Below are 26,685 nucleotides of genomic sequence, written 5' to 3'. Positions count from 1 at the left end.
AGGACAATGACCCAAAGGACACGTCCAGCAGCACAAAAGAATGGTTGACGAGGAAAAGATGGGACAGTGTTAAACTGGCAGGCAAAGAGTCCTGATCTAAATCCCACTGAAAACCTTTGGAGAGAGCTGGAATCTGCCATTGAAAAAAGGACTCCCGCAAACTTTAAAGAGCTTGAGCATCAACAAACAGCTGCACAGATGTGCCTGATAAATTGGCCTCTAAGTGTATATATCAGCTTCCTGATTGCTGATGTGTTTTAGAAGGAGGCAGAAGAGGAAGTGATTGGCTCGGGGGTACCACCAACCGACCCGCCAATCAGCAACAAGTAGTCAGTGCGCCTGCGGACCACAAGTTTCAGATTTCGGGAGACGAAAGCCGAGTCACCGTGGTTACAGAAGAGTTTAAATCGGATAACTGCACAGGTTTGCAGGTGCATGCATGAGTCAGTGAAGGCTGGTGTGAAAACCAAGAGCTGCCTCACATTCTGCACTGACACGTAAGGGACAGTGAGGCTAAAGACTGTGTTCGTCCTCTGGCAGGAGAGTGATCCCTCCGGGCAGAAAAAGGTAGGACCTGGTTCTAAAATGGTTTTCTGTGTGAGGCTGCCGTGAGAACAAGTCTTCATTAAAGTGGCTCAGGTGTGAAACCAGGCTGCAGTTCTCTCCGTCACCACCGGGCGTCACCACGCAGCAGAGGGACTCGTCACGTCTGCTCTTTGGTTCCTACTGACAGACACCCGCTGTGTCGTGTTCACAGGGGCATCCGGCCCAGGATGCATGAACGCTGTGCTGCCTTCAAGCAACTGGGGGAAATATCTGAACTACAACCGGGAAACAGCTCAAGTTTAAAGCAAAGTGTTTGTTTGTGAGTTTGATCAAAATCTGTCGGGCTCAGATATGAAATCCGGGCTTTGTTTTTCAGATGGTTTCACATCCAGCGCCACATGACCAAGAACCACAGTGTTCATGACAGAAGTTCAGACCTGCAGATCATTCAAATGACCGTTTCACTGTGACTTCCTCACTAAAATCTCTCAGCAGTGTCCTCTGGCTGTCCAGCTGATGAGATCAGAGTCGAGCTGTTACACAGGTTGAAACACTCACCTAGGTTTGTCTTTATACTATACGTTGGCAGCTCGGTGGACTTTATCAGCCCTGGGTTTTACCTCTCAGGCTCCATACAGGCAGCTCTGAACTTCTTACTGGTGGAAGTGGTAAGGGCTCCATCCAGCCAGAAAGGAGGACCTAAAACACGACTGCCACCGTCACTGTGTTTTCGTGTGAAAAATAAACCTGTGTTTGAATTTACAATGAATTATTCTGCTTTAAAAACACCAGAACTAAACACCAGTCAAAGATAAGGCAGTAAATATCCAAACACAACATTATTCCCCATATAGTATGATTAACAGTACAGTTAATTCATGGTTAATTAAATCAGTGTTACTTGCTGACATACCATTATAGTGTATGGATGAACATTTTTCAAGCTTGTCTTAAAACAGCTCTCATAGGCCCATATAGACACTGAAAGAGTTCCTGGTGATTTTTCCTCCTTAACACAGTTTTAATGGGAGAGTAACATGTTCCTGGACAATAATATGTTCTAAAGTTCAGCTGAAGATAACACGAGGCTTCAACAGTCTGGAAGATGTGTTAATCTAAAAGTTAGTCATTTTAGGATGAAATTCTAAAAGTGTTTCTCTTGGTGAAGCTCAGCGAGGAAACCGTTTAGGAACAGAGACAGGGAATTTTGTACTGAACAGACTCCGGAATTTGAACTCACTTGATTTTTGTAACAGCTGAAGTAAGCAGAAGTTGATGAGCGTGAAGTCCAGATACACTGATGATGCTCCATCAGATCCAGAGGAACACACAGGGATGATGGTGGACTTGACTTTGTGTCTGACAGTGGAGCTGTTCTCAGAGCAGTTCAGACTGCAGCACTGAGAGTCATCTCCACTTCTTCTGATTCCTCCGTCAGTCACTGCTGGACGGAGCTCTCCTCTCCACCTCCCAGTACATGGCCCAGTCAGAGCCTCTCTACACAAGCTGCTGCTGCTGCTGCTGCTGCTTCAACCTCTCTGGATCATCAGGACACAGTTCACCCTCCTTCAACACATACACACCGTCCTCTTCACTCTAACCTTCATAAAGATCACCACTTCCATCTGTGGACAGAGGGAGACAGACAACAGAGGTGATAAATCAGTGTTTACAGAGACTCACTTCATCAGCTGTCAGTCAGTATAAAGAGCAGCAGGGACATGAGTCCTGTTCAGACCAGATGTGGAGCAGCTGTGCAGCGTAGCCAGCTTCCTGTCAGCTCTCATGTTAACATACTGCAGTGAACACACTGAGCTGGAAGCTCACGAACGTGCTGAGACTTTTAGTATCAAGTCTGTTTCCTCTGCTACTAGTCTGCTGGTGTTCAGCAATGAAGACTGGCTGTGGGTGTGGATGTAACATTGATGTAACTTTCAGTTTGTTGGCTTCATGTGGGCTGATAAAGGCGAACAGTGAGAACAAGCGCACGATTCATGTCAGCAGTCAACCATTATCTCCTCGTACATCTTTACAGAGGAATATTACTGCATTAATGTTCAACTGCAAAGGTTGAAGGTTTACAGGAAACACTGGATCTTTGCTTTGATACTAACTGTGTTTGGTACAATACTGCTGAAAGCAGCATGGACTGACTAACGCTCTACTGACCTCAGAGTCTGCAGTCTACAGTCTGGATTCTTCACAAGATCGGACAGATCCTTCAGGTCTGACTCCTGCAGGTTGTTTTCACTCAGGTCCAGGTATCTCAGATGGGAGGGGTTGGACTTCAGAGCTGAGACCAGAGAAGCACAGCTGATCTCTGACAAACTGCAGGACTTCAACCTGAATAAAGAATAAAACATATGACGTTAGAAGACAAAGTTCCTGCTTGAAACCGTTCAGTGTTTCAGAATCTGTTCAGAGCTGAAGAAGGTTTAGAATGTAGAAGTTTAGAAAATGGAAACTCCAAACACCTGAACCCAACAGGATGCAGGTCAACAACAGTAAAATACAACATTCATATTAATGACAACATGCTGCTGCTTCAATAAAGACATAGTGACTTCAGCTCTTAAGCTCTGCAGCTCCACCAGTGGCTCCATCTATACAAACTCATGTTGTGCAGCCACATTTATCGGAGATTCTGCTCAAGATCCTCAAGTTTTCAAAGACAACAATCATGTCAGGCTGAACTTTTGGGGGAAATGTGACCAATTTTATATAAATATATATAAAATTAACTAGTTTATTGAATGGCAGAGACAAAAACCTGCAACAGGAACGGGCGGCTAGTAACCCTACCCACGAGTAACCTGGAAGCCCCAGGAAGCACCCTTCTTGACTACGAAGCAGCATAAGAGAAAACAACCCAAAGGCCCTCTGAGAGGCGAGGTGGAAGGTGGGCCTACTAGGAAGGAACAAGAGGTAACGTCAGGAACAGATAACTACAATGAGAAAATCCTTGAAAGGTGTACTTGGAGTTGGGAGAAGGTGACGTCACACAGGGGACAACACATCCATCAGGGGAAGATAAAGTGTAGAAGGCAGACAGACCAGCGACCTTGCTCTGCGCAAGCAGGTCAGACGATAGGGACCCAAAGCCAGGTTTGCAACCACAGTGCAGCAGGGCCGAATGGCAATGGGACGTCTGAAGTGGTAGAAGGACGCCACGTGATGGAGATTGCACACAGTGAAGGCGAGGACACCAGCCCGCCATGAATACACTCCACAAAGAAACCAAGAAGGCGCAACAAGATCAAGTGGCCAAAAGCACAGAATCAGGCAGAGTGGCAGAAACTTGACTCTGAATTGAGCCATCTTTTGGAACGGTCATTGCGAGGAAGAATCGAGAACAAGCTCAATATCTTTGGCAAGAACATCTTTGAGGAGAGCAAAGAGAAGTTCGGTGAGATCAGTAGGAAGGAGCCCACAGCCCCAAGGAAAGAAAGGAGATAGGAGGAAAATCGAGCATCTAGTCAGTACCAGGCGGAGGCTGGAGGAAAGCTGCACCCGATGAGAAAGCGGGCCTAAAGGAGCTGTTGGATGAGCTGAAGCAAAGGCTTGCCAAGTGGCACAGAGTGGAGAGGATCAGAAGGAGGAAGAAGAAAACAGAGAGGGAAAGAACCAGTCTCTTCAGAGATCCCTTCAAGCATGCCCAACAGTTGCTGGATGAGAAGAGGAGTGGGAAGCTAGATACCATCAAGAAGGAGCTGGAGCAGTACATCAAGAGCCAGTACAGTGACAACAGACGAGCTACACCCCTTGGCTCCCCAGGGCATGTGCCTACCCAGCTCCACCGACCTTGCCGTTTGATTACTCGCCACTTAAACTGCGAGAGATGGAGGAAGTCATCAAGAAAGCAAGGTAACCGTCAGTCCCCGGGCCTAATGGGTCCCCTACAAGCTGTACAAGAACTGCCCCCAGACAGTGAATGGGATATGAAGACTCATAAAAGAAGCTTGGAGGAAGCGGCAAATACTATCAGAGTGGCAGTAAACAATCGGTGCGTTCATTCCCAAAGAGGAGAACTCCCATACCATCAGCCAGTTCAGAAGCATTGCTTTGTTGAATGTGGAGGGGGAGATTTTCTTCTCCATCTCTGGCAAGGAGAATGAACAATTTCGTCAAGGCAAACAGATACATTGAAACAAGCTGCCAGAAGGCTGGAATCCCAGGCTTTCGCCGGATGCATTGAGCACTCTTTCATTCGATCGAAGCCATCTGCCCGGGAAGCACAAAATGTGGTGCTACCACCACACACTATACCAACAAGTGATGTGGCCGCTGAAGGTCTGTGAAATTCCCACATCAGAGGTCAGCAGGACGGACAGCCTAGCAAACAACTACATCCAAAAGTGGTTGGGCTTGCCCCGCTGCTTTTCAGATGCAGGCCTCTTCGGCTGGAACATGCTAGAGCTCCCTATGAAATCCATCAGGCTAGGGTACAGGCAAGAGAAGGCATGCCTTGTACTTGAGGTGAAGGACTGACTGACTCTTAACGAGTGCAAAAGTCCCCATCTGCAGAGGTCACAAATACAAGGCACAAGCTGAGGTAGACCATGCCATCACCAGTCTGAAACACAGAGAAGTGACTGGCTTATGCTGGGGAACACCTCAACAGTTCTGGTCAAAAGCCTCCAAGAAACAGCAGAAGTCCATGGTGGTGGACGAATTCACCAGGCTAGAGCAGGAGTGCTTCAACATGAAGGCAGTGTCCCAGGGCTGTCAAGGAGCCTGGACCCTATGGGACGCATTTGTGAACAGGCGCATCCCCTGGGCAGACATTTGGAGGACACCCCAATCCAGACTCAGCTTCCTGTTAAGGGCAGCCCACAACACCCTCCCATGCCGCCGGAATCCATCTCAGTGGTTTGGAAGTGAGGCAGGCTGCCCGCTGTGTAACATCAAGGCAAGTCTCCAGCATATATTATAAGGATGCAAGGTGGCATTGACACAGGGACACTTCGGGTGGTGCCATGATCAAGTCCTGTTTTAGCTGGACCAGGTCCTGGAGAAGGTAGCAGCAAACAGAACCCCAGAAACAGCAAAGACTACCCTAACAGCATTTGTCAAGCCAGGCAGCACACCTGTCGGCGGACCTCAGAAGGCAGTTGGTCTTCCCAAGAGAGATCACTACAATCACCCTCAGGCCAGACACCGTCGTGTGGTCTACAGTGGAGAAAAAGAGTCCTCATCATCAAGCTTACTATCCCTTGGGAAGAAGGCATGTCAGCAGCCCATGAAAAGAAGCAACTGAAGTACTCAGAGCTGGCAGCGGAGTGCCAAGAAGCTGGCTGGAAAGCTAGGGTTTGTCCCGTGGAGGTCGGATGTCGGGGCTTTGTCAGCAAAGCTGTCCTCCAAATGCTCCGCGGTGCTGGCATGACAGGGGCAAATCTGCAAAAAGCTGTGAAGGAACTGGGAGAGGAGGCAGAGAAAGGCAGCTACTGGCTGTGGCTCCAGAAGAAGAGCAATGGTTGGTGGCCAACACTCATGTAAAGGCAGCTGCAGTAGGTGGCGGGGAGACGTCCCCAATACGCCATTGCCCTCCCCGCTGGGAGATGTACTGGTATAGGGGGCAAAACATCAGGGAACGGTGGTTTCCAGCGGATGACCCTGCAGCTGACCTAATGGCACCGACGGAGGTGCGACAGGCTGAAATGCCAAAGCAGGAAACAACACCTCACCTGTACAGAAAGGAGAGCCTCATGAAAGTGTTGGAACCATCAGCTACTGATTATATATTTGTTATTGTCTGATTGATAAAAAGTGTTTCTCTTGTTATTTAAAAACTCAAGGGAAATTTTAAGAGAAACAGTCACTGGACCAAACCATTGAAGAGGAAAACAGACTTTACCATGAAGATACTCAGTGTGGACCTGTATAATATCAGCCTTATGTCTGCAGTTTAGTGTCAGCACAACTTTCACATCGTATTAAAACTAAAACATGGTGACTGACCTCAGAGTCTCCAGTCTACAGTCTGGTCTCTCCAGAAAACCACACAGCAGTTTCACTCCTGAATCCTGCAGGTCATTGAAGTTCAGCTCCAGTTCTCTCAGATGGGAGGGGTTGGACTTCAGAGCTGAGACCAGAGAATCACAGCTGATCTCTGACAAACTGCACCAACTCAATCTGAAAAAAGAATAAAACATGTGACGTTAGAAGACAAAGTTGCTGCTTGAAACTGTTCAGTGTTTCAGAATCTGTTCAGAGCTGAAGAAGGTTTAGAATGTAGAAGTTTAGAAAATGGAAACTCCAAACACCTGAACCCAACAGGATGCGGGTCAAAAACAGTAAAATACAACATTCATATTAATGGCAACATGCTGCTGCTTCAATAAAGACGTAGTGACTTCAGCTCTGAAACTCTGCAGCCTCACCAGTGGCTCCATCTATACAAACTCATGTTGTGCACCCACATTTATTGGAGATTCTGCTAAAGATCCTCAAGTTTTCAAAGATAACAGTCATGTCAGGCTGAACTTTTGGGGGAAATGTGAACAAAAAGATGCACAAGACATTGATCCTGATGATCAGACTGAACTGTCACTTTGTTATTCATCCCGACATGATTCATGTCACCAATCAGTAGCAGGTGAGTGTCCACCCAGAGGCCGTCATTTTCAGTCCACATAGAAGCTGCGGTTTCTAGGAGCCGTTAATGTAGAAGAACAAATATGTAGATTTAGGGATTATTATTTCTGTAACTCCAATTACAACAACATGTACAACTGCAAACATCTAATTCACACCTAGAAATCTAAAAGTGTTGGAACCATCAGATACTGAATTTTTATTATTGTCTGATAACATGGAAAAATATTTCAATCTGAAAACCTGAGGAGAACAAGTTTGAATTTTTCAGTTTCCTCTACACTGCTTTGCCACAGTTACTGGACCAAACCGCTGAAAAAGAAAACAGACTTTACCATGAAGATACTCAGTGTGGATCAGTATAATATCAGCCTTATGTCTGCAGTTTAGTGTCATCACAACTTTCACATCATATTGTTCTCAGCACAGAACTAAACATGGTGACTGACCTCAGAATCTCCAGTCTACAGTCTGGACTCTCCAGAAAACCACACAGCAGTTTCACTCCTGAATCCTGCAGCTTGCTGTTTCTGCTCAGGTCCAGTTCTCTCAGATGGGAGGGGTTGGACTTCAGAGCTGAGACCAGAGAATCACAGCTGATCCATGACAACCTGCACCAACTCAATCTGAAAAAAGAATAAAACATGTGACGTTAGAAAACAAAGTTCCTGCTGGAAACCGTTCAGTGTTTCAGAATCTGTTCAGAGCTGAAGAAGGTTTACAATGTAGAAGTTTAGAAAATGGAAACTCCAAACACCTGAACCCAACAGGATGCAGGTCAACAACAGTAAAATACAACATTCATATTAATGACAACATGCTGCTGCTTCAATAAAGACATAGTGACTTCAGCTCTGAAACTCTGCAGCTCCACCAGTGGCTCCATCTATACAAAATCATGTTGTGCAGCCACATTTATTGGAGATTCTGCTAAAGATCCTCAAGTTTTCAAAGTCAAAAATCATGTCAGGCTGAACTTTTGGGGGAAATGTGAACAATTTTATATGAATATATATAAAGTTAAAACCTGACGTAGTGAGATTAAATATTTAACGTGGTTAAACCTATTGAAAGTGTTGAAAGAATCAGATACAAAACTTGTTATTTTAGCATCTTGGATTTGAATATTTGAGTCAGTACAAACATTAAAGAACCGCACGAAAGTGTTGGAACCATCAGCTACTGATTATATATTTGTTATTGTCTGATTGATAAAAAGTGTTTCTCTTGTTATTTAAAAACTCAAGGGAAATTTTAAGAGAAACAGTCACTGGACCAAATCACTGAAGAAGAAAACAGACTTTACCATGAAGATACTCAGTGTGGACCAGTATGATATCAGCATTATGTCTGCAGTTTAGTGTCAGCACAACTTTCACATCATATTATTCTCAGCGCAGAACTAAAACATGGTGTCTGACCTCAGAGTCTCCAGGCTACAGTCTGGATTCTTCACAAGATCGGACAGATCCTTCAGGTCTGAATCCTGCAGGTTGTTTTCACTCAGGTCCAGGTGTCCCAGGTAGGAGGGGTTGAACTTCAGAGCTGAGACCAGAGAAGCACAGCTGGTCTCTGACAAACTGCAGCAACTCAACCTGAAAAAAAGAATAAAACGTGGCGTTAGAAGACAAAGTCCCTGCTTGAAACTGTTCAGTGTTTCAGAATCTGTTCAGAGCTGAAGAGGGTTTAGTATGTAGAAGTTTAGAAAATGGAAAATCCAAACGCCTGAACTCATTGGATTTTTCAGTTTCCTCTACACTGCTTTGCCACAGTTACTGGACTAAACCACCGAAGAAGAAAACAGACTTTACCATGAAGATACTCAGTGTGGACCAGTATAATATCAGCCATATGTCTGCAGTTTAGTGTCAGCACAACTTTCACATCATATTATTCATAGCACAGAACTAAAACATGGTGACTGACCTCAGAATCTCCAGTCTACAGTCTGGACTCTCCAGAAAACCACACAGATCCTTCACTCCTGAATCCTGCAGCTTGTAGTTATAACTCAGGTTCAGGTCTCTCAATTGGGAGGGGTTGGACTTCAGAGCTGAGACCAGAGAATCACAGCTGATCTTTGACAAATTGCACCAACTCAACCTGAATAAAGAATAAAACATTTGACGTTAGAAGACAAAGTTCCTGCTTAAAACCGTCTGGTGTTTCAGAATCTGTTCAGAGCTGAAGAGGGTTTGGAATGTAGAAGTTTAGAAAATGGAAACTCCAAACGCCTGAACCAAGAGCTGGGATTTTTCAGTTTCCTCTACACTGCTTTGCCACAGTTACTGGATCAAACCACCAAAGAAGAAAACAGACTTTACCATGAAGATACTCAGTGTGGATCAGTATAATATCAGCATTATGTCTGCAGTTGAGTGTCAGCACAACTTTAGAATCATATTATTCATAGCACAGAACTAAAACATGGTGACTGACCTCAGAATCTCCAGTCTACAGTCTGGACTCTCCAGAAAACCACACAGCAGTTTCACTCCTGAATCCTGTAGGTTGTAGTTTTTACTAAGGTCCAGGTATCTCAGATGGGAGGGGTTGGACTTCAGAGCTGAGACCAGAGAAGCACAGCTGATCTTTGACAAATAGCAGCAACTCAACCTGAATAAGGAATAAAGCATGTGACGTTAGAAAACAAAAATCTTGCTTGAAACCGTTCAGTGTTTCAGAATCTGTTCAGAGGTTGAAGAAGGTTTAGAATGTAGAAATTTAAAAAATGGAAACTCCAAACGCCTGAACTAAGAGCTGGGATTTTTCAGTTTCCTCTACACTGCTTTGCCCCAGTTAATGGACTAAACCACTGAAGAAGAAAACAGACTTTACCATGAAGATACTCAGTGTGGATCAGTATAATATTAGCATTATGTCTGCAGTTTAGTGTCAGCACAACTTTCACATCATATTATTCTCAGCACAGAACTAAAACATGGTGTCTGACCTCAGAGTCTCCAGTCTACAGTCCGGACTCTCCAGAAAACCACACAGCAGCCTTACATCTGAATCCTGCAGGTTGTTCTCACTTAGGTCCATTTCTCTCAGATGGGAAGTGTTGGACTTCAGAGCTGAGACCAGAGAAGCACAGCTGGTCTCTGACAAACTGCAGGAACTCAATCTGAATAAAGAATAAAACGTGACGTTAGAAAAGAAAGTTCCTGCTTGAAACTGTTCGGTGTTTCAGAATCTGTTCAGAGCTGAAAGAAGTTTAGAATGTAGAAGTTTAGAAAATGGAAGCTCCAAACACCTGAACGCAGAGTTTGGATTTTTCAGTTTCCTCTACACTGCTCTGCCACAGTCACTGGACTGTACTTGTCTTCTTAGACTTTAGTGCTGCATTTGATACCACTGACCATCTTATCCTATTACAGAGACTGGAACATTTCATTGGCTTTAAAGGAACTGCTCTAAGCTGGTTTAAGTCCTATGTAACAAATGGATTTCAGTTTGTGCACGTTAACGATAAATTCTCCATATACTTGAACGTTAGTCACGGAGTTCCACAGGGTTCTGTGCTTAGACCAGTTCTATTCACCTTATATATGCTTTCTTTAGGAACCAATATTAGGAAACACTCCATAAACTTCCATTGTTATGCTGATGATACCCAATTGTACTTGTCAATGAAGCCTGGTGAAACCAATCAGTTGGCTAAACTTCAAGCATGCCTTGAGGAAACAAAGACCTGGATGATGAGCAACTTTCTGCTCTTAAACTCAGACAAAACTGAAGTTATTCTGCTTGGCCCACAACACCTCAGAAACACAATATCTAATGATATAGTTACTTTAAATGGCTCTGCCCTGGCCTCCAGCACCACTGTTAGGAATGTGGGAGTTCTCTTTGATCAGGATATGTCCTTTAATTTCCAGACAAAACAAACTTCAAGGCCTACTTTTTTGTAATTCCTTATCATCAGGTTGTCCCAACAAGTCTCTAAATACTCTCCGGCTGATCCAGAATGCTGCAGCACCAATACTGACAGAAACTAGGAAAAGAGACCATATTACTCCTGTGCTAGCTTCTCTGCATTGGCTCCCTGTAGAATCCAGAACAGAATTTAAAATCCTCCTCCTCACCTACAAAGCCCTTAATGGTCAGGAACCATCATATCTTAAAGAGCTCATAGTATCCTATTACCCCACTACAACACTGTGCTCCCAGAACTCAGGCTTGCTTGTGGTTCCTAGAGTCTCCAAGAGTAGAATGGGAGGCAGAGCCTTCAGTTATCAGGCTCCTCTACTGTGGAACCATCTTCCATTTTGGGTCCGGGAGGCAGACGCCCTCTCCACATTTAAGAGTAGGCTTAAAACCTTCCTTTTTAATAAAGCTTATAGTCAGGACTGGTTCAGACTTGTCTTGAACCATCCCCTAGTTATCCTGCTATAGGCCTAGACTGCCGGGTGACTTCCCATGATGCACCAAGCTCCTCTTTCCTCCTCTTCCTCTCCATCTATACAGATTCATATCCCATCAATGCTTGTTACTAACTTGATTTCTTCTCTCTCCGTGAGTTTTCTGCTTCCTCGTCTCTCTCCTCTCTCCTCCTGTCACTTTCTGCAGGTATTTCTGCCTCTGGAGCTGCAGTCTGGATCTGTGACTGCAAACCACCTACTGCCCCCATGATCCTGCTCAACACCAATTGCTTCAAATATTATGATTATCATTTATTATTATATTTAGTTTTATTAGTATTATTCACCCTATGATTATAATTATTAGTCTCACTACTGTTACACATCTCTACGTTATATGTCTGCTGTGCTATGCCCCCCCCCCTCTCTGATTTAGTTGCTTTATAAATAAAAATGAATTGAATTTCGCTGAATGGGACCAAACCACAGAACTAAAACATGGTGTCTGACCCCAAAGTCTCCAGTCTATGGTGTGGACTCTCCACAAGATCAGACAGATCCTTCAGGTCCAAATCCTGCAGGTTGTTTTCACTCAGGTCCAATTCTCTCAGATGGGAGGGGTTGGACTTCAGAGCTGAGGCCAGAGAATCACAGCTGATCTTTGACAAATTGCACCAACTCAACCTGAATAAAGAAAAAAAACATGTGACGTTAGAACAAAGTTCCTGCTTGAAACCGTTCAGTGTTTCAGAATCTGTTCAGAGTTGAAGAAGGTTTAGAAAATGGAAACTCCAAACACCTGAACTAAGAGCTGGGATTTTTCAGTTTCCTCTACAGTGCTTTGCCACAGTTACTGGACCAAACCACTGAAGAAGAAAACAGACTTTACCATGAAGATACTCAGTGTGGACCAGTATAATATCAGCCTTATGTCTGCAGTTTAGTGTCAGCACAACTTTCACATCATATTAATCTCAGCAGAGAACTAAACACGGTGACTGACCTCAGAATCTCCAGTCTACAGTCTGGACTCTGCAGAAAACCACACAGATCCTTCACTCCTGAATCCTGCAGCTTGCTGTTTCTGCTCAGGTCCAGTTCTCTCAGATGGGAGGGGTTGGACTTCAGAGCTGAGACCAGAGAATCACAGCTGATCCATGACAACCTGCACCAACTCAATCTGAAAAAAGAATAAAACATGTGACGTTAGAACAAAGTTCCTGCTTGAAACTGTTCAGTGTTTCAGAATCTGTTCAGAGTTGAAGAAGGTTTAGAATGTAGAAGTTTAGAAAATGGAAACTCCAAACACCTGAACCCAACAGGATGCGGGTCAAAAACAGTAAAATACAACATTCATATTAATGACAACATTAATATGATATATATCACCAGTATGATATCAGCCTTATGTCTGCAGTTTAGTGTCATCACAACTTTCACATCATATTGTTCTCAGCACAGAACTAAACATGGTGACTGACCTCAGAATCTCCAGTCTACAGTCTGGACTCTCCAGAAAACCACACAGCAGTTTCACTCCTGAATCCTGCAGGTCATTGAAGTTCAGCTCCAGTTCTCTCAGATGGGAGGGGTTGGACTTCAGAGCTGAGACCAGAGAATCACAGCTGATCTCTGACAACCAGCACCAACTCAACCTGAATAAAGAAAAAAAAACATGTGACGTTAGAAGACAAAGTTCCTGCTTGAAACCGTTCGGTGTTTCAGAATCTGTTCAGAGCTGAAGAAGGTTTAGAAAATGGAAACTCCAAACACCTGAACACAATAGGATGCAGGTCAACAACAGTAAAATACAACATTCATATTAATGACAACATGCTGCTGCTTCAATAAAGACGTAGTGACTTCAGCTCTGAAACTCTGCAGCTCCACCAGTGGCTCCATCTATACAAACTCATGTTGTGCACCCACATTTATTGGAGATTCTGCTAAAGATCCTCAAGTTTTCAAAGACAACAATCATGTCAGGCTGAACTTTTGGGGGAAATGTGAACAATTTTATATGAATATATATAAAGTTAAAAACTGGCATAGTGAGATTATATATTTAACGTGGTTAAACCTATTGAAATTGTTGAAAGAATCAGATACAAAACTTGTTATTTTAATATCTTGGGTTTGAATATTTCAGTCAGTACAAACATTAAAGAACCGCACGAAAGTGTTGGAACCATCAGCTACTGATTATATATTTGTTATTGTCTGATTGATAAAAAGTGTTTCTCTTGTTATTTAAAAACTCAAGGGAAATTTTAAGAGAAACAGTCACTGGACCAAACCATTGAAGAGGAAAACAGACTTTACCATGAAGATACTCAGTGTGGACCAGTATGATATCAGCATTATGTCTGCAGTTTAGTGTCAGCACAACTTTCACATCATATTATTCTCAGCGCAGAACTAAAACATGGTGTCTGACCTCAGAGTCTCCAGGCTACAGTCTGGACGCCCCAGAAAACCACACAGATCCTTCACTCCTGAATCCTGCAGGTCGTCGTTTTCACTCAGGTCCAGGTGTCTCAGATGGGAGGGGTTGGACTTCAGAGCTGAGACCAGAGAATCACAGCCGATCTTTGACAAACTGCAGGAACTCAACCTGAATAAAGAATAAAACATGAAGGTAAAATCATTAATAATCCAATCAGATGTGTCCAAATCAATGAGCTCTTGTCCAAAATGAGTAGAGTGACTTTGTTATTGTGTTATTGTGAACTTCACAATAGCCAATAGCCACAAAAGCCAGTTCCAGTTTGATCCGGTTCTGTGGCCAATGAATCCCTTAACAAATCTTTCATCCACGTTCCCTGTTGCTTCTCTCTGACAACGAAGAGCGATGACCTACACAAATGCACGATAACTAAGACACTGTTGAGACGAGTCCCTGTTTAAATATTTATCTACCGTCCGACATGTTAAGGAACGAACTTGTGTTATTTCTGATAACTTGAGGAGGACGAATGCCCTGCCTCAGCCTTCCGCCGCTGTTAAACCGGATTCTGTGCCCCGTCAGATTCCGTGGCCTGCAGAAACAACCAGTTCACCTTCAGGTTACGCTCAGAGCATCCTGCAGAACAACCGGACATTTACTGGGTTGATATTTACTGAATCACTACCTAGAATTAATATTACTTTCACCGGGTTGTTTTTACTTGTGCAGCTGCTGGCTAATTACTGAATTTTCCTTTTAAAGTCAGTGTCAGGCTTGTCTGGTAATTAATCTGATTTGATTAGAAAAACATAGATTCTCAAATATGAATTCTTGTCTTTTGTTTCACAAAACAAATTAGTTTTGAAATTAGTTTTGTTCCTGCGCTGAGTGAAATAGCAGAAATGTTTTAGCTAACAGGTTTTATTTCACCAAACGAACTACTGAACAAGATCTAATAAGGGATTTGAAAGGATTTGGATTGGATAAGAGGATTCAGAACTGGATCCACATTTGATAAAATGCTATCAAGTCTCATCCCTAGTTAAAGGAAAGGTTCTCATTTTCTGTCTCACAGCAACAGTCATAAGTCTTTTGTAGATTAAAAGACTCGTTGGTAGCAGTCATCTTTCCTGCTTTCCATACTGTCCGTGAAGTGGCCTCTTCCTGACACAATTACACTGTAAGAAATGACTTCATGAGTTCAGCTGAAGCTGAATGAAACTTGAGCTGTCTGAGTCAGACACATCTAGTGGGGTTGTGTAAGTTACGGTCCCTCCTCTGCAGCTCAGCATGGAAACACTGTGGAAACATTCAGATACTTAACTTGACATGTGAAACTCAGATGTCTGAAGCTTTATATTAGTTTGTCCTCCATCTTGTAATATTGGAGTCAGGTTATAAGGGGACATGTGCGTATTATATTAAGACAGACTTCAAAAGACAAGACAGGACTTAATTGATCCCCCGGCAGGGAAATTTGGGTGCTAACAGCAGCAGAACTAGGGAAAGGGCATTGGCTGGGGTCTCAGACGCTGTAGTACAGCCTCTCCATCTTGGACTTGGGGAGGATGAGCCTGTGGCTGAAGGTGCTCCCCATCTGCCTCCCAACTGTCCAGTTTCAGTCCAACAACAGGGCTGGCCTTCCTCACCAGCTTCTTAAATCTGTTGGTCTCCCTGGCCTTGATGCCGCCTCCCCAGCACACCAAAGCATAGAATAGTGAACAGGCTACCACAGACCAATAGGACATCTGCAGTAGTCTGCTGCAAACGTCAAAGGACCTGAGCCTCCTAGGAAACAACCGTCTGCTCTGTCCTCTTCTATGGAGGGTCTCGGTGGTGTCCGTCCAGTTTATTGTTTATGTTCACTCCCAGGAACCTATATATATTTCCTCCCCCCTGGATGATAGTAGGGGTTGGGGGGCTTCCCTCTCTGTCAGAGGTCCACTGCCAGCTCCTTGGTCTTACAGATGTTGAGTCAGAGGCAGTTCTCCCCGCACCATCCGTTGAAGCCTTCTACCAACCCTCTGTACTCCTCCTCCTCATCCTCACTGACGCAGGTGAGTTGAAGCTGAGGTCGGAGCTGTAGATGGTGAAAAGAAATGGTGAAAGTACGGTTCCTTGGGGTTCGCCGGTGTTACCCTGTGACTGTGACTGCCCTGCAGCCGGACGAACTGTGGCCTGTTGGTGAGGTAGACCACCATATCGTGGTCAGTCTGGCGCCATCTTGACTTTCAAATGTGAACCTGTCCTTTAAGACCAGGATGTTTCTTGTGCAGACCATTTATTTCTTTTTTGTAATCTAAAGGTCTGTGTCTTGAATCAAATGATTCTGAAATGCAGACACGAAAACAGAACAGTCACGTAGATCTGTTTTCAAGAACAACTTGGAAATACATTGGACCCTTGGAAAGCTTTTATTTTTTTTAAATCTCAAATTTGATGGTGTCATTCATAATCATCACTTATGTGACTTTAAGTAGGTGCATTATTCGTTTGATGAAGACAGATGCAGCATTTGTCATGTTCATATGAGCATCAGTACCCGAAGATCTGTGAATTTGTGCTGCAGTTTGAATTTTATGAAGTTTCTTAGTTTAAGAGAAAAAGATTTTCAAAAACTGTTAATTCTCTACTGCTCTAAATCACAAACACTGCCTCGTCTCACCTTTCTTCTTTTTGTAGCAATTACAACTGAATTCTCTCTCTTCACCACCTTATTGTTTAAAAATCCTCACATACAAATTCTGAAAATGTATGAACCAATGAAAGATTTGAAATGAATATATACAAAAAAACTAAATCAGTTCCACTCAGTGAACTCACCTCAGAGTCTCCAGTCTACAGTTTGGACTCTCCAGTCCAGCAGACAGCAGCTTCACTCCTGAATCCCGCAGGTTGTTTTCACTCAGGTCCAGGTCTCTCAGATGGGAGGGGTTGAACTTCAGAGCTGAGGCCACGACTCCACAGTGAGTCTCTGAGAGTCCACAACCAGAGAGTCTGTGATTAGACAATAAATAAAATCTGTTACAATCAGATCAGACAATCCGGAAAAAAAATAGATTCAATGCATATGATGAAAAAAAAAAAAAAAAAAAAAAGGGTCATAATTTGATCAACATCTGTTCTTCACATTTGTGGTTTAGCTAATCTTATTCTATTGTGTTTGACATGAAACAATAATCCTCATCACTCTCTCTCTCAGACCTGCAGACCTTTAAAAGGGAATCTTTGTTTTACTCTAATCTTACAGATGAAAGGCGGGAAAATCACGTACATTTGTGCTTCCATAATGTGTTTTATCCCCAGAGTCAGAATGAAGCCTTTTTTTACTCCCAGCTGATAAAAAGGTTCAAACCTCTAGTAGATCCTGTTAAAGTGTGGACAAGTGAAGTTACAACAGCTCTACAGGACTAGCACATGTTCAGAGACACTGCCCCCCAGGAGAACCACATCAGTCTGAGGAATATACATCATCCTCAGAGGTGAGGGCTCTATCCGGTCAGGTGACAAGGATGCAAGGAAGACTGAAAGCTGGCATCAAGGAGACAAAGCGGAGAAAGGAGAGAGATCTCAACACCAACACCACCAAGGATAGGTGTCAGGCGATCCAGAACACCCCAGCCAACAAAAACTGGAGGGGCCCCACCCTGTGTGAGGCCACGTTACCAGATGAGCTTAGTACTTTTTATGCTCACTACGATCTCCTCATCAAAGGCTCAGCTTTAAGTCAACTCCGCCTCCAGAGGACCTGCCACTGTCAGGATCCACAGCAGCTGTGAGAAGAATCCGGCTGAGAGTGAATATGAGTTAAGCTGCTGGGCCTCATAACATCCCTGGTCGTGCACTAAAACATGTGCCAATTAGGTAGCAGATGACATTTTCAACATATCACTGTCACAGGAGAGTGTTTCCACCTGCTTCAAGACAGCCACCATCGTCCCTGTACCTAACAAGTCTGCAGCGTCTCGTCTAAATGAGTACTGCCCTTGGGTACTCAGCCCCGTTCTGATGAAGTGCTTTGAGAAGCTGGTTCCCCAGTACATTAAAAACAACATCCCAGCCATCCCGGACCCTCACCAGTCTGTATTCAGAACCAACAGATCCACTGCCCTCAGCTCAGTCTTCACACACCTTGAAAACAACAACACCTACATCAGAATGCTGTTTGTTGATTTCAGCTCAGCGTTCAACACAATCTCCCCATGAAACTTGTAATAAAAAGCTAAAGCAATGTGGGCTTGAGTACCACACTCTGCCAATGGATATTGGACTTGCTCACAAACAGACCCCAAACAGTTTGGAATGTCTGTCACACCTCCTTCGCTCTAGTGTTCAACAGCGGAGACCCCCAGGGTCGTGTGCTTAGCCCCCTTCTGTCACACCGTACAGCGTGACAGCATTCACAGACACGGAGAGAACTTTATTGTGAAGGTTGTAGACGATGTCACCACCACCGTCGGCCCCGATTACAAACATTGATGAGAATTCATATGGGGGGAAATCAACAATCTTGCAGGGTGGTGCAAAGAGAACAACCTACTCCTCAGTGTCAACCAAACCAAGGCGCTGCTTTTAGAAAAAAAAGGAGGCAAAGACACACACTCCTGTCTACATCAGTGGAGCTGAGGTGGAGCAGGTCGACAGTTTTAGGTTCCTGGGAATCAACATCACAGAGAACCTGACATGGTCACACCAGGCATCTCCACTCACAAACAACTGTAATTCTTAGGAAGGCTAAATTCCCGTGCCGAGTTCTTCTTAACTTTTACAGAGGAGCGATAGAAACCATCCTGACTGGAAACATCACAAACTGGCCTGGGATGTGCAGGGCTCAGAACTGGTTAAAACCGCCCAGAACATCATGGGCACCCATCTGCCGAGCATCAGTGAGGTCGCTGAGGTGAGGGGCCTGCACAGAGCCCAAAATATACTGAAAGACAGTAATTGGCAATAAAGTACACCCTTCATAAATTCAATACACTCTGGGTTTAACGTATACACTCTTGGTCTGGTACGACCAGTGGTTTATGGCGGCTAATTTTAATGTTAATGCAAACTTTAAACAGATAATGTTGTGTAAATTACATAACTGAGTCAGTTTACTAATTGGATTACTTTTCTCTACTTGTGCAACTGCTACATGTTTTAGCATTAACCAGTGTCTCACAAATGTTGTCGTTACCACAGTGGCTGCTGTTCAGCAAAACTTACAAACTCGCTTAAATCATTAGCTTTAATGTAAAGTAGCACCTTTAATTTGAATGGCATGTTTTCTGTTTCATTTGATTTAAAGGGGCTGAGGCATCGCCTACCACCCTCCAAGCTCATTATGACTTCAGTCATCTTTGATACAGATCTTATACAAACTTTACAAAACACCTTGTACAGCCTACTCATTATACCTTTACTGCATGCACCGTTCACTGTAAAATACTGCTGTCATAAAATCCTGCTCAAGTCCTTAATATAGTACTCCACAGATTTATCACTGCACTCCTGTAACACTGTCAGACTGATTAAAATCGACGCAGCAGAACCAGAGATATGGTCGTTTTTATTTCACATTCTGCCTCCATTACTTGCTGCCTCCATTACCCACAATGCAACTCAGCCAATGACAGTTGGGTGTTAGATTAGGGTGGTTTATGCTAGTAGGTGCTAATGTATCCTGGAGCCTGTAGCCTGCAGCAGAGATGGGAGGTAGACAGGGTCTGGTCAGCTCACTTCTTTCTAGCTCCAGACCCCCACTTTTTTTTACTCTTCAAACTCGTAGTCTTCAGACCCGACCCATGCTGACTCAGGTGATATCACCTGAAGACATTTATCAGACCTCATACAGCTCCCTGTGGAGAAACTAAAGGCCTTATACTACTGTTTTCTCACATGCAGTCGTACTCCCCAACACGTGGAAACAACCGGAAACACCTGGTGTAAGATCAGGGGAGTTCCCTTTTAATTTTCTTTACCAAAAACAACACAGATAGAACATTAACAAATTAACCTACAATCTAACAATTACTGCAAATAAACAAAATAGCTTTTTTTTTTAAAAAAAAAAAAACAAGTTTAACAAAATAATCTCAACCAAGGGAAAAATCTACTCTTCTGGCGCTCAGAGCATTTACAAGACCTCAAAATAAAAAACTGTAATTTTGTGATTAAGAATAAGAATCATCGGATACTGTGTATATCTGAATGTGACTGAACTACTCATACAATCTACTAAATGATCATGACTGGACTCACCGAGCCTTTCTGCAGTTCCTCACAGCTGGGATCAGTCTCCGTCGTCCCTCCTCTGATGTGTTGTACTTCTTCAGGTCAAACTCATCCAGAACCTCTTCTGACATCTGCAGCATGTAGGCCAGAGCTGAGCAGTGGATCATAGAGAGTTCCTTCTCCGATCTGTTCATTGACTTCAGGAATTCTTGGATCTCCTGATGTACTGAGTTGTCATTCATCTCCATCAGACAGTGGAAGTTGTTGATGCTTCTGTCAGGAGAGATATCGTAACTGCTCATCTCCTTCAGGTTGTCGATGGCTCTCTGGATAATTTCTGGACTGTTTGCTATCCGACCCAGCAGGCCTCCTAAGAGTCTCTGGTTGGACTCCAGAGAGAGACCATGAAGGAAGCGAACAAACAGGTCCAGGTGAAAATTTTTTCTTTTGAGGGATTTCTCCATGGCTTCCCTCAGGAAGACATCCAGGGTTGAATCAACATATTTTTTCCCCAGGAAGTTCTTCAGTACCTTTGTGTTCCTGTTGGTGTAACAGTGGAACATGTAGACTGCAGCCAGAAACTCCTGAATGCTCAGATGAACAAAGCAGTAGACTGTTTTCTGGAAGATCACACACTCTCTTCTGAAGATCTCTGTACAAACTCCTGAGTACACCAAGGCCTCTGTGACATCGAGACCACACCGCTCCAGGTCTTCTTGGTAGAACATGATGTTTCCTTTCTCCAGATGTTCAAACGCCAGCCTCCCCAGCTTCAGAAAAACTTCCCTGTCAGCCTCCATCAGCTCCTGTGGATTCATCTCATGTCCATCATCATACTTGAGCTTCTTCCTCTTTGTCTGAACCAGCAGGAAGTGTGCGTACAGGTCAGTCAGGGTCTTTGGCAGCTCTCCTCTCTGCTCTGTAGTCAACATGTGCTCCAGAACTGTAGCACTGATCCAGCAGAAGACTGGGATCTGACACATGATGTGGAGGCTCCTGGAAGTCTTGATGTGTGAGATGATTCTGCTGGACAGCTCTTCATCACTGGATCTCCTCCTGAAGTACTCGTCCTTCTGGGCGTCAGTGAAGCCTCGTACTTCTGTCACCCTGTCAACACATTTAGGAGGAATCTGATTGGCTGCTGCAGGTCGGGAAGTTATCCAGACGAGAGCCGAGGGAAGCAGATTCCCCCAGATGAGGTTAGTCAACAGGACGTTGACTGACGACTTCTGTGTGACATCAGACACAACCTCCCTGTTGTTGAAATCCAGTGAAAGTCTGGTTTCATCCAGGCCGTCAAAGATAAACAAAACTTTACAGAGGGCGAGCTTCTCTGCTGTGACCTTCTGTAATGTTGGATGGAAAACTTGGAGCAGCGTGAGAAGACTGTACTGCTCATCTCTGATCAGGTTCAGCTCCCTGAACGAAAGCAGAACCAGCAGACTGACATCCTGGTTTTCCAAGCCCTCTGCCCAGTCCAGAGTGAACTTCTGCACTGAGAAGGTTTTTCCAACGCCAGCGACGCCGTTGGTCAGAACCACTCTGATGTGTCTCTGTTGGCCAGACAAGGCTTTAAAGATGTCGCAGCACTTGATTGGAGTGTCATGGAGGGTCTTCATCTTGGAAGCTGCCTCAAGCTGCCTCACCTCATGTTGGGTATTAACCTCTTCACTCTGTCCCTCTGTGATGTAGAGCTCAGTGTAGATCCTGTTGAGGAGGGTTCCACTTCCTGTTCCATCAGTTCCTTCGGTCACACGTTCACATCTGTTCCTCAGACTGACCTTATGTTCATCTAAAACCTCCTGCAGACCACTATCTGCTGGAAGAGAAGAGACAATGTCAGACTGAAGAAAGAGAATATGAGAATCTGCTGATTATTTTCAGTACCTACAGAAAACCGAAAGACGAGGGAAAGAAGAGGTTTTCAATCGTCTGGTATTTATAATCATCTTAAATGACAATGCTGTATGATGCAACAAATGACGCTAGAAAACAACAAGTCCTGTTTGTAGAAATGATAACATCAGCAGAAAGATGTACAGTCTTACTTTGGACAGTGCAGGTCTGACTGCCTGTCTGTAGTCCAGTTCTTGTTCTGGATCTTTTTCCACACTGGGGACAGGAGGAGTCTCCTGAGGAACCAGACTGGTCCCAGTATGAGGTGATGCACTGTGTGCAGAACCAGTGTCCACAGCTGGTAGAGACTGGATCCTTCAGGACGTCCCGACAAAGAGCACAGCTGGACTGCTGCTGCTCCACAGAAACACCACTCCTCCTCTTCCTCTCTCTGTGAAGACATTTCTTTATAACTAAACTGTCACAGTCACAGGTTGACGTTTGTGTTTCGACTGGTTGCCAGCCTCTTAAGTAACACCAGCCGGCCCGAGGGCTGACACCAGAGGAGGACAGAAGCAGAGAAGCAAAAGCTGAGCTCAGTGCACGATTGGTGACACGTCTCAAAATGCTCCTGCGATAACTGTGGAAGTGGCAATCAGGCTGGTGTTCGTACATCAGAGTTTTATGAATCTGGCCCCTGGTATCTCCCTGTTTCCTTCAAATATGTCTAAGAACTGAATCCTCTCCAGCTCAGTCTACAGCAGAAACGGTCTCTTACTTTGTGTCTGAGGGTCTGGGTTCAGTGCTGAAGAATGGGGGAAGATCTTTGGACCAGTCACTCTTCAGAGACAGACAGCTGGATCCCGGAGACCCTGCTCTGCCCTCCTCTTCCTCCAGACAAACACTCATCTTCTGGGCTTCAGTCAGTCTGAGGGGGAAACCAGGAACACTGACTGTGAGCAAACACACAGTACACAGGGAAATAAAGACAGGCAGCGCTCCGCGGGTCAGTTTTCTAGGGTGAGCTGTAGGTTTAATGTGGATTATTCAAGCCATCACAACGTTGTGACAAACTGTTCAGCCTGACTGAGCGAACAGGAAGTACCTACCACACACACACACACACACACACACACACACACACACACACACACACACACACACACACAGTTACCTCCTGCTTTTCTTTCAGTGTCTCTGTGTGGACAGAAGTTCATCCTGACTCTTCTACTCTCTCCAGTCCACAGGGCAGAAAACTGACCCAGAGACTCTGACGGTAAAATCGGAATAACGTTGTATTAACACTCACCCTGCGTCAGCCTTCACTCTTCCTCCTTCCGCTCTGTCGAAGTCAAAATGGAGCCTGAACTACCTGACTGACTGAACACCTTCGGGTTAATGTTTCACTCTTCCCTCCCTGTCCGCATGTACCTTTATCTACTGCTCAGGTTTTTATTGTGATTAGTTCATTGGCAAGAGATTTTGATATCTCAACATAAAATTATTTTGGTGGAGTCCCACTTAATTAACTCATCCTCTAAAAGATTTTTAATAGAACAATTTGTCTCTGCAGTTGTGTGTCAACTTCAACGTGCACTGCTGGATCCAACAAAGGTGTAAAAGTCGTCCAAAAGAGAAAATGGACTGCATTAATCCAGCACTTTTTTCTAGTCTTATCGACCACTCAGAGCGCTTTACTCCACTGCCACATTCACCCATTCACACACACACACACACACATTCATATAGCGCTTTCTATACACACGCACGCACGCACCGATGATACATCGGGGGCAATTTTTGGGGTTCAGTATCGTGCTCGAAGACCCTGTGACGTGCGCACTGGAGGAGCCAGGGAATCAAACCACCGACCTTCCGGTTAGTGGACGGCCCGCTCTACCTCCTGAGCCTCAGCCGAGAAAATGTAAGTAAAGTTAACATGAAACAGTGACCCTGATCATTGTGGCCCTCATTCTTCTACAGGACACAAGCTACTACACACCTGTAGAGCTGAGTGCAAATCAACTAGGACCTCGATGAAGGTTGTAATGTTGTCTAATGAAGCTTCACCTCCACAGAAACACCACTCCTCCTCTTCCTCTCTCTGTGAAGAGAGAGGAAGTGTCACAGTCACAGGTTGACGTTTGTGTTTCGACTGGTTGCCAGCCTCTTAAGTAACACCAGCCGGCCCGAGGGCTGACACCAGAGGAGGACAGAAGCAGAGAAGCAAAAGCTGAGCTCAGTGCACGATTGGTGACACGTCTCAAAATGCTCCTGCGATAACTGTGGAAGTGGCAATCAGGCTGGTGTTCGTACATCAGAGTTTTATGAATCTGGCCCCTGGTATCTCCCTGTTTCCTTCAAATATGTCTAAGAACTGAATCCTCTCCAGCTCAGTCTACAGCAGAAACGGTCTCTTACTTTGTGTCTGAGGGTCTGGGTTCAGTGCTGAAGAATGGGGGAAGATCTTTGGACCAGTCACTCTTCAGAGACAGACAGCTGGATCCCGGAGACCCTGCTCTGCCCTCCTCTTCCTCCAGACAAACACTCATCTTCTGGGCTTCAGTCAGTCTGAGGGGGAAACCAGGAACACTGACTGTGAGCAAACACACAGTACACAGGGAAATAAAGACAGGCAGCGCTCCGCGGGTCAGTTTTCTAGGGTGAGCTGTAGGTTTAATGTGGATTATTCAAGCCATCACAACGTTGTGACAAACTGTTCAGCCTGACTGAGCGAACAGGAAGTACCTACCACACACACACACACACACACACACACACACACACACACACACACACACACACACACACACACACACACACACACAGTTACCTCCTGCTTTTCTTTCAGTGTCTCTGTGTGGACAGAAGTTCATCCTGACTCTTCTACTCTCTCCAGTCCACAGGGCAGAAAACTGACCCAGAGACTCTGACGGTAAAATCGGAATAACGTTGTATTAACACTCACCCTGCGTCAGCCTTCACTCTTCCTCCTTCCGCTCTGTCGAAGTCAAAATGGAGCCTGAACTACCTGACTGACTGAACACCTTCAGGTTAATGTTTCACTCTTCCTCCCTGTCCGCATGTACCTTTATCTACTGCTCAGGTTTTTATTGTGATTAGTTCATTGGCAAGAGATTTTGATATCTCAACATAAAATTATTTTGGTGGAGTCCCACTTAATTAACTCATCCTCTAAAAGATTTTTAATAGAACAATTTGTCTCTGCAGTTGTGTGTCAACTTCAACGTGCACTGCTGGATCCAACAAAGGTGTAAAAGTCGTCCAAAAGAGAAAATGGACTGCATTAATCCAGCACTTTTTTCTAGTCTTATCGACCACTCAGAGCGCTTTACTCCACTGCCACATTCACCCATTCACACACACACACATTCATATAGCGCTTTCTATACACACGCACGCACGCACCGATGATACATCGGGGGCAATTTTTGGGGTTCAGTATCGTGCTCGAAGACCCTGTGACGTGCGCACTGGAGGAGCCGGGGAATCAAACCACCGACCTTCCGGTTAGTGGACGGCCCGCTCTACCTCCTGAGCCTCAGCCGAGAAAATGTAAGTAAAGTTAACATGAAACAGTGACCCTGATCATTGTGGCCCTCATTCTTCTACAGGACACAAGCTACTACACACCTGTAGAGCTGAGTGCAAATCAACTAGGACCTAGGTTGTAATGTTGTCTAATGAAGCTTCACCTCCACAGAAACACCACTCCTCCTCTTCCTCTCTCTGTGAAGAGAGAGGAAGTGTCACAGTCACAGGTTGACGTTTGTGTTTCGACTGGTTGCCAGCCTCTTAAGTAACACCAGCCGGCCCGAGGGCTGACACCAGAGGAGGACAGAAGCAGAGAAGCAAAAGCTGAGCTCAGTGCACGATTGGTGACACGTCTCAAAATGCTCCTGCGATAACTGTGGAAGTGGCAATCAGGCTGGTGTTCGTACATCAGAGTTTTATGAATCTGGCCCCTGGTATCTCCCTGTTTCCTTCAAATATGTCTAAGAACTGAATCCTCTCCAGCTCAGTCTACAGCAGAAACGGTCTCTTACTTTGTGTCTGAGGGTCTGGGTTCAGTGCTGAAGAATGGGGGAAGATCTTTGGACCAGTCACTCTTCAGAGACAGACAGCTGGATCCCGGAGACCCTGCTCTGCCCTCCTCTTCCTCCAGACAAACACTCATCTTCTGGGCTTCAGTCAGTCTGAGGGGGAAACCAGGAACACTGACTGTGAGCAAACACACAGTACACAGGGAAATAAAGACAGGCAGCGCTCCGCGGGTCAGTTTTCTAGGGTGAGCTGTAGGTTTAATGTGGATTATTCAAGCCATCACAACACTCACCCTGCGTCAGCCTGTCGAAGTCAAAATGGAGCCTGAACTACCTGACTGACTGAACACCTTCAGGTTAATGTTTCACTCTTCCTCCTTCCGCTCTGTCGAAGTCAAAATGGAGTCCGACCCATAATTTTTTTTCCCCGCCCGTCCCTGCCTCTGATTGGCCTACTCTGATCCGCAACCAATCACCACTCTCCATGCCTAAACCTAACCAACCGAACCAACGAAGGAAACGAGCAGCCAATCAAAGGCAGGATAGGGGCGGGTCTTCGCAGTTTGAGTGTGTGTGTGTGTGTTGTTTACCGGTTTAACTTGTTTAAATGAGGTAA

The 26,685-nt window shown here is 44.8% G+C and overlaps 1 protein-coding gene across 20 annotated transcripts; it reads right to left on the bottom strand.

The window, feature by feature from the left end:
* Positions 1-1,938: 1,938 nt before the first annotated feature.
* On the bottom strand, positions 1,939-26,488 carry LOC120795525 (NACHT, LRR and PYD domains-containing protein 12-like). 20 transcript variants are annotated; one of them, XM_040137494.1, is made up of 19 exons: positions 26,363-26,486; positions 26,073-26,222; positions 24,427-24,576; positions 22,784-22,933; positions 22,218-22,456; positions 20,197-21,988; positions 16,774-16,947; positions 13,942-14,118; positions 12,986-13,159; positions 12,508-12,684; positions 12,015-12,188; positions 10,094-10,267; positions 9,580-9,756; positions 9,067-9,243; positions 8,562-8,735; positions 7,590-7,766; positions 6,505-6,678; positions 2,716-2,889; positions 1,939-2,171 (listed from the first exon to the last, which is right to left on the bottom strand). In XM_040137494.1, exons 2-19 carry the CDS (start codon positions 26,201-26,203, stop codon positions 2,159-2,161), a joined length of 4,578 nt encoding a protein of 1,525 aa, XP_039993428.1. In that variant the 5' UTR covers positions 26,204-26,222; positions 26,363-26,486; the 3' UTR covers positions 1,939-2,158. The 20 variants fall into 20 exon arrangements, with proteins under 20 accessions (XP_039993428.1, XP_039993429.1, XP_039993434.1 ...); XM_040137495.1 differs by having other exon boundaries at positions 20,197-21,985; XM_040137500.1 differs by lacking the exon at positions 8,562-8,735.
* Positions 26,489-26,685: the final 197 nt, after the last annotated feature.

This window comes from Xiphias gladius, chromosome 10 (genome assembly GCF_016859285.1).
Source record: "Xiphias gladius isolate SHS-SW01 ecotype Sanya breed wild chromosome 10, ASM1685928v1, whole genome shotgun sequence".
Taxonomy (NCBI): domain Eukaryota; kingdom Metazoa; phylum Chordata; class Actinopteri; order Istiophoriformes; family Xiphiidae; genus Xiphias; species Xiphias gladius.
Note: the sequence above shows the minus strand (reverse complement) of the source record. Positions and strands in the feature narration are given on the sequence as shown.

Excerpts from the sequence above, each read along its gene's own strand:
- LOC120795525 (XM_040137494.1), bottom strand. The coding sequence starts at position 26,203 with ATGAGTGTTTGTCTGGAGGAAGAGGAGGGCAGAGCAGGGTCTCCGGGA. Across the intron at positions 12,685-12,985 it reads TGTAGACTGGAGATTCTGAG|ATTGAGTTGGTGCAGGTTGT; the intron begins GTCAGTCACCAT and ends TTCTTTTTTCAG. Across the intron at positions 9,244-9,579 it reads TGTAGACTGGAGATTCTGAG|GTTGAGTTGGTGCAATTTGT; the intron begins GTCAGTCACCAT and ends TTCTTTATTCAG.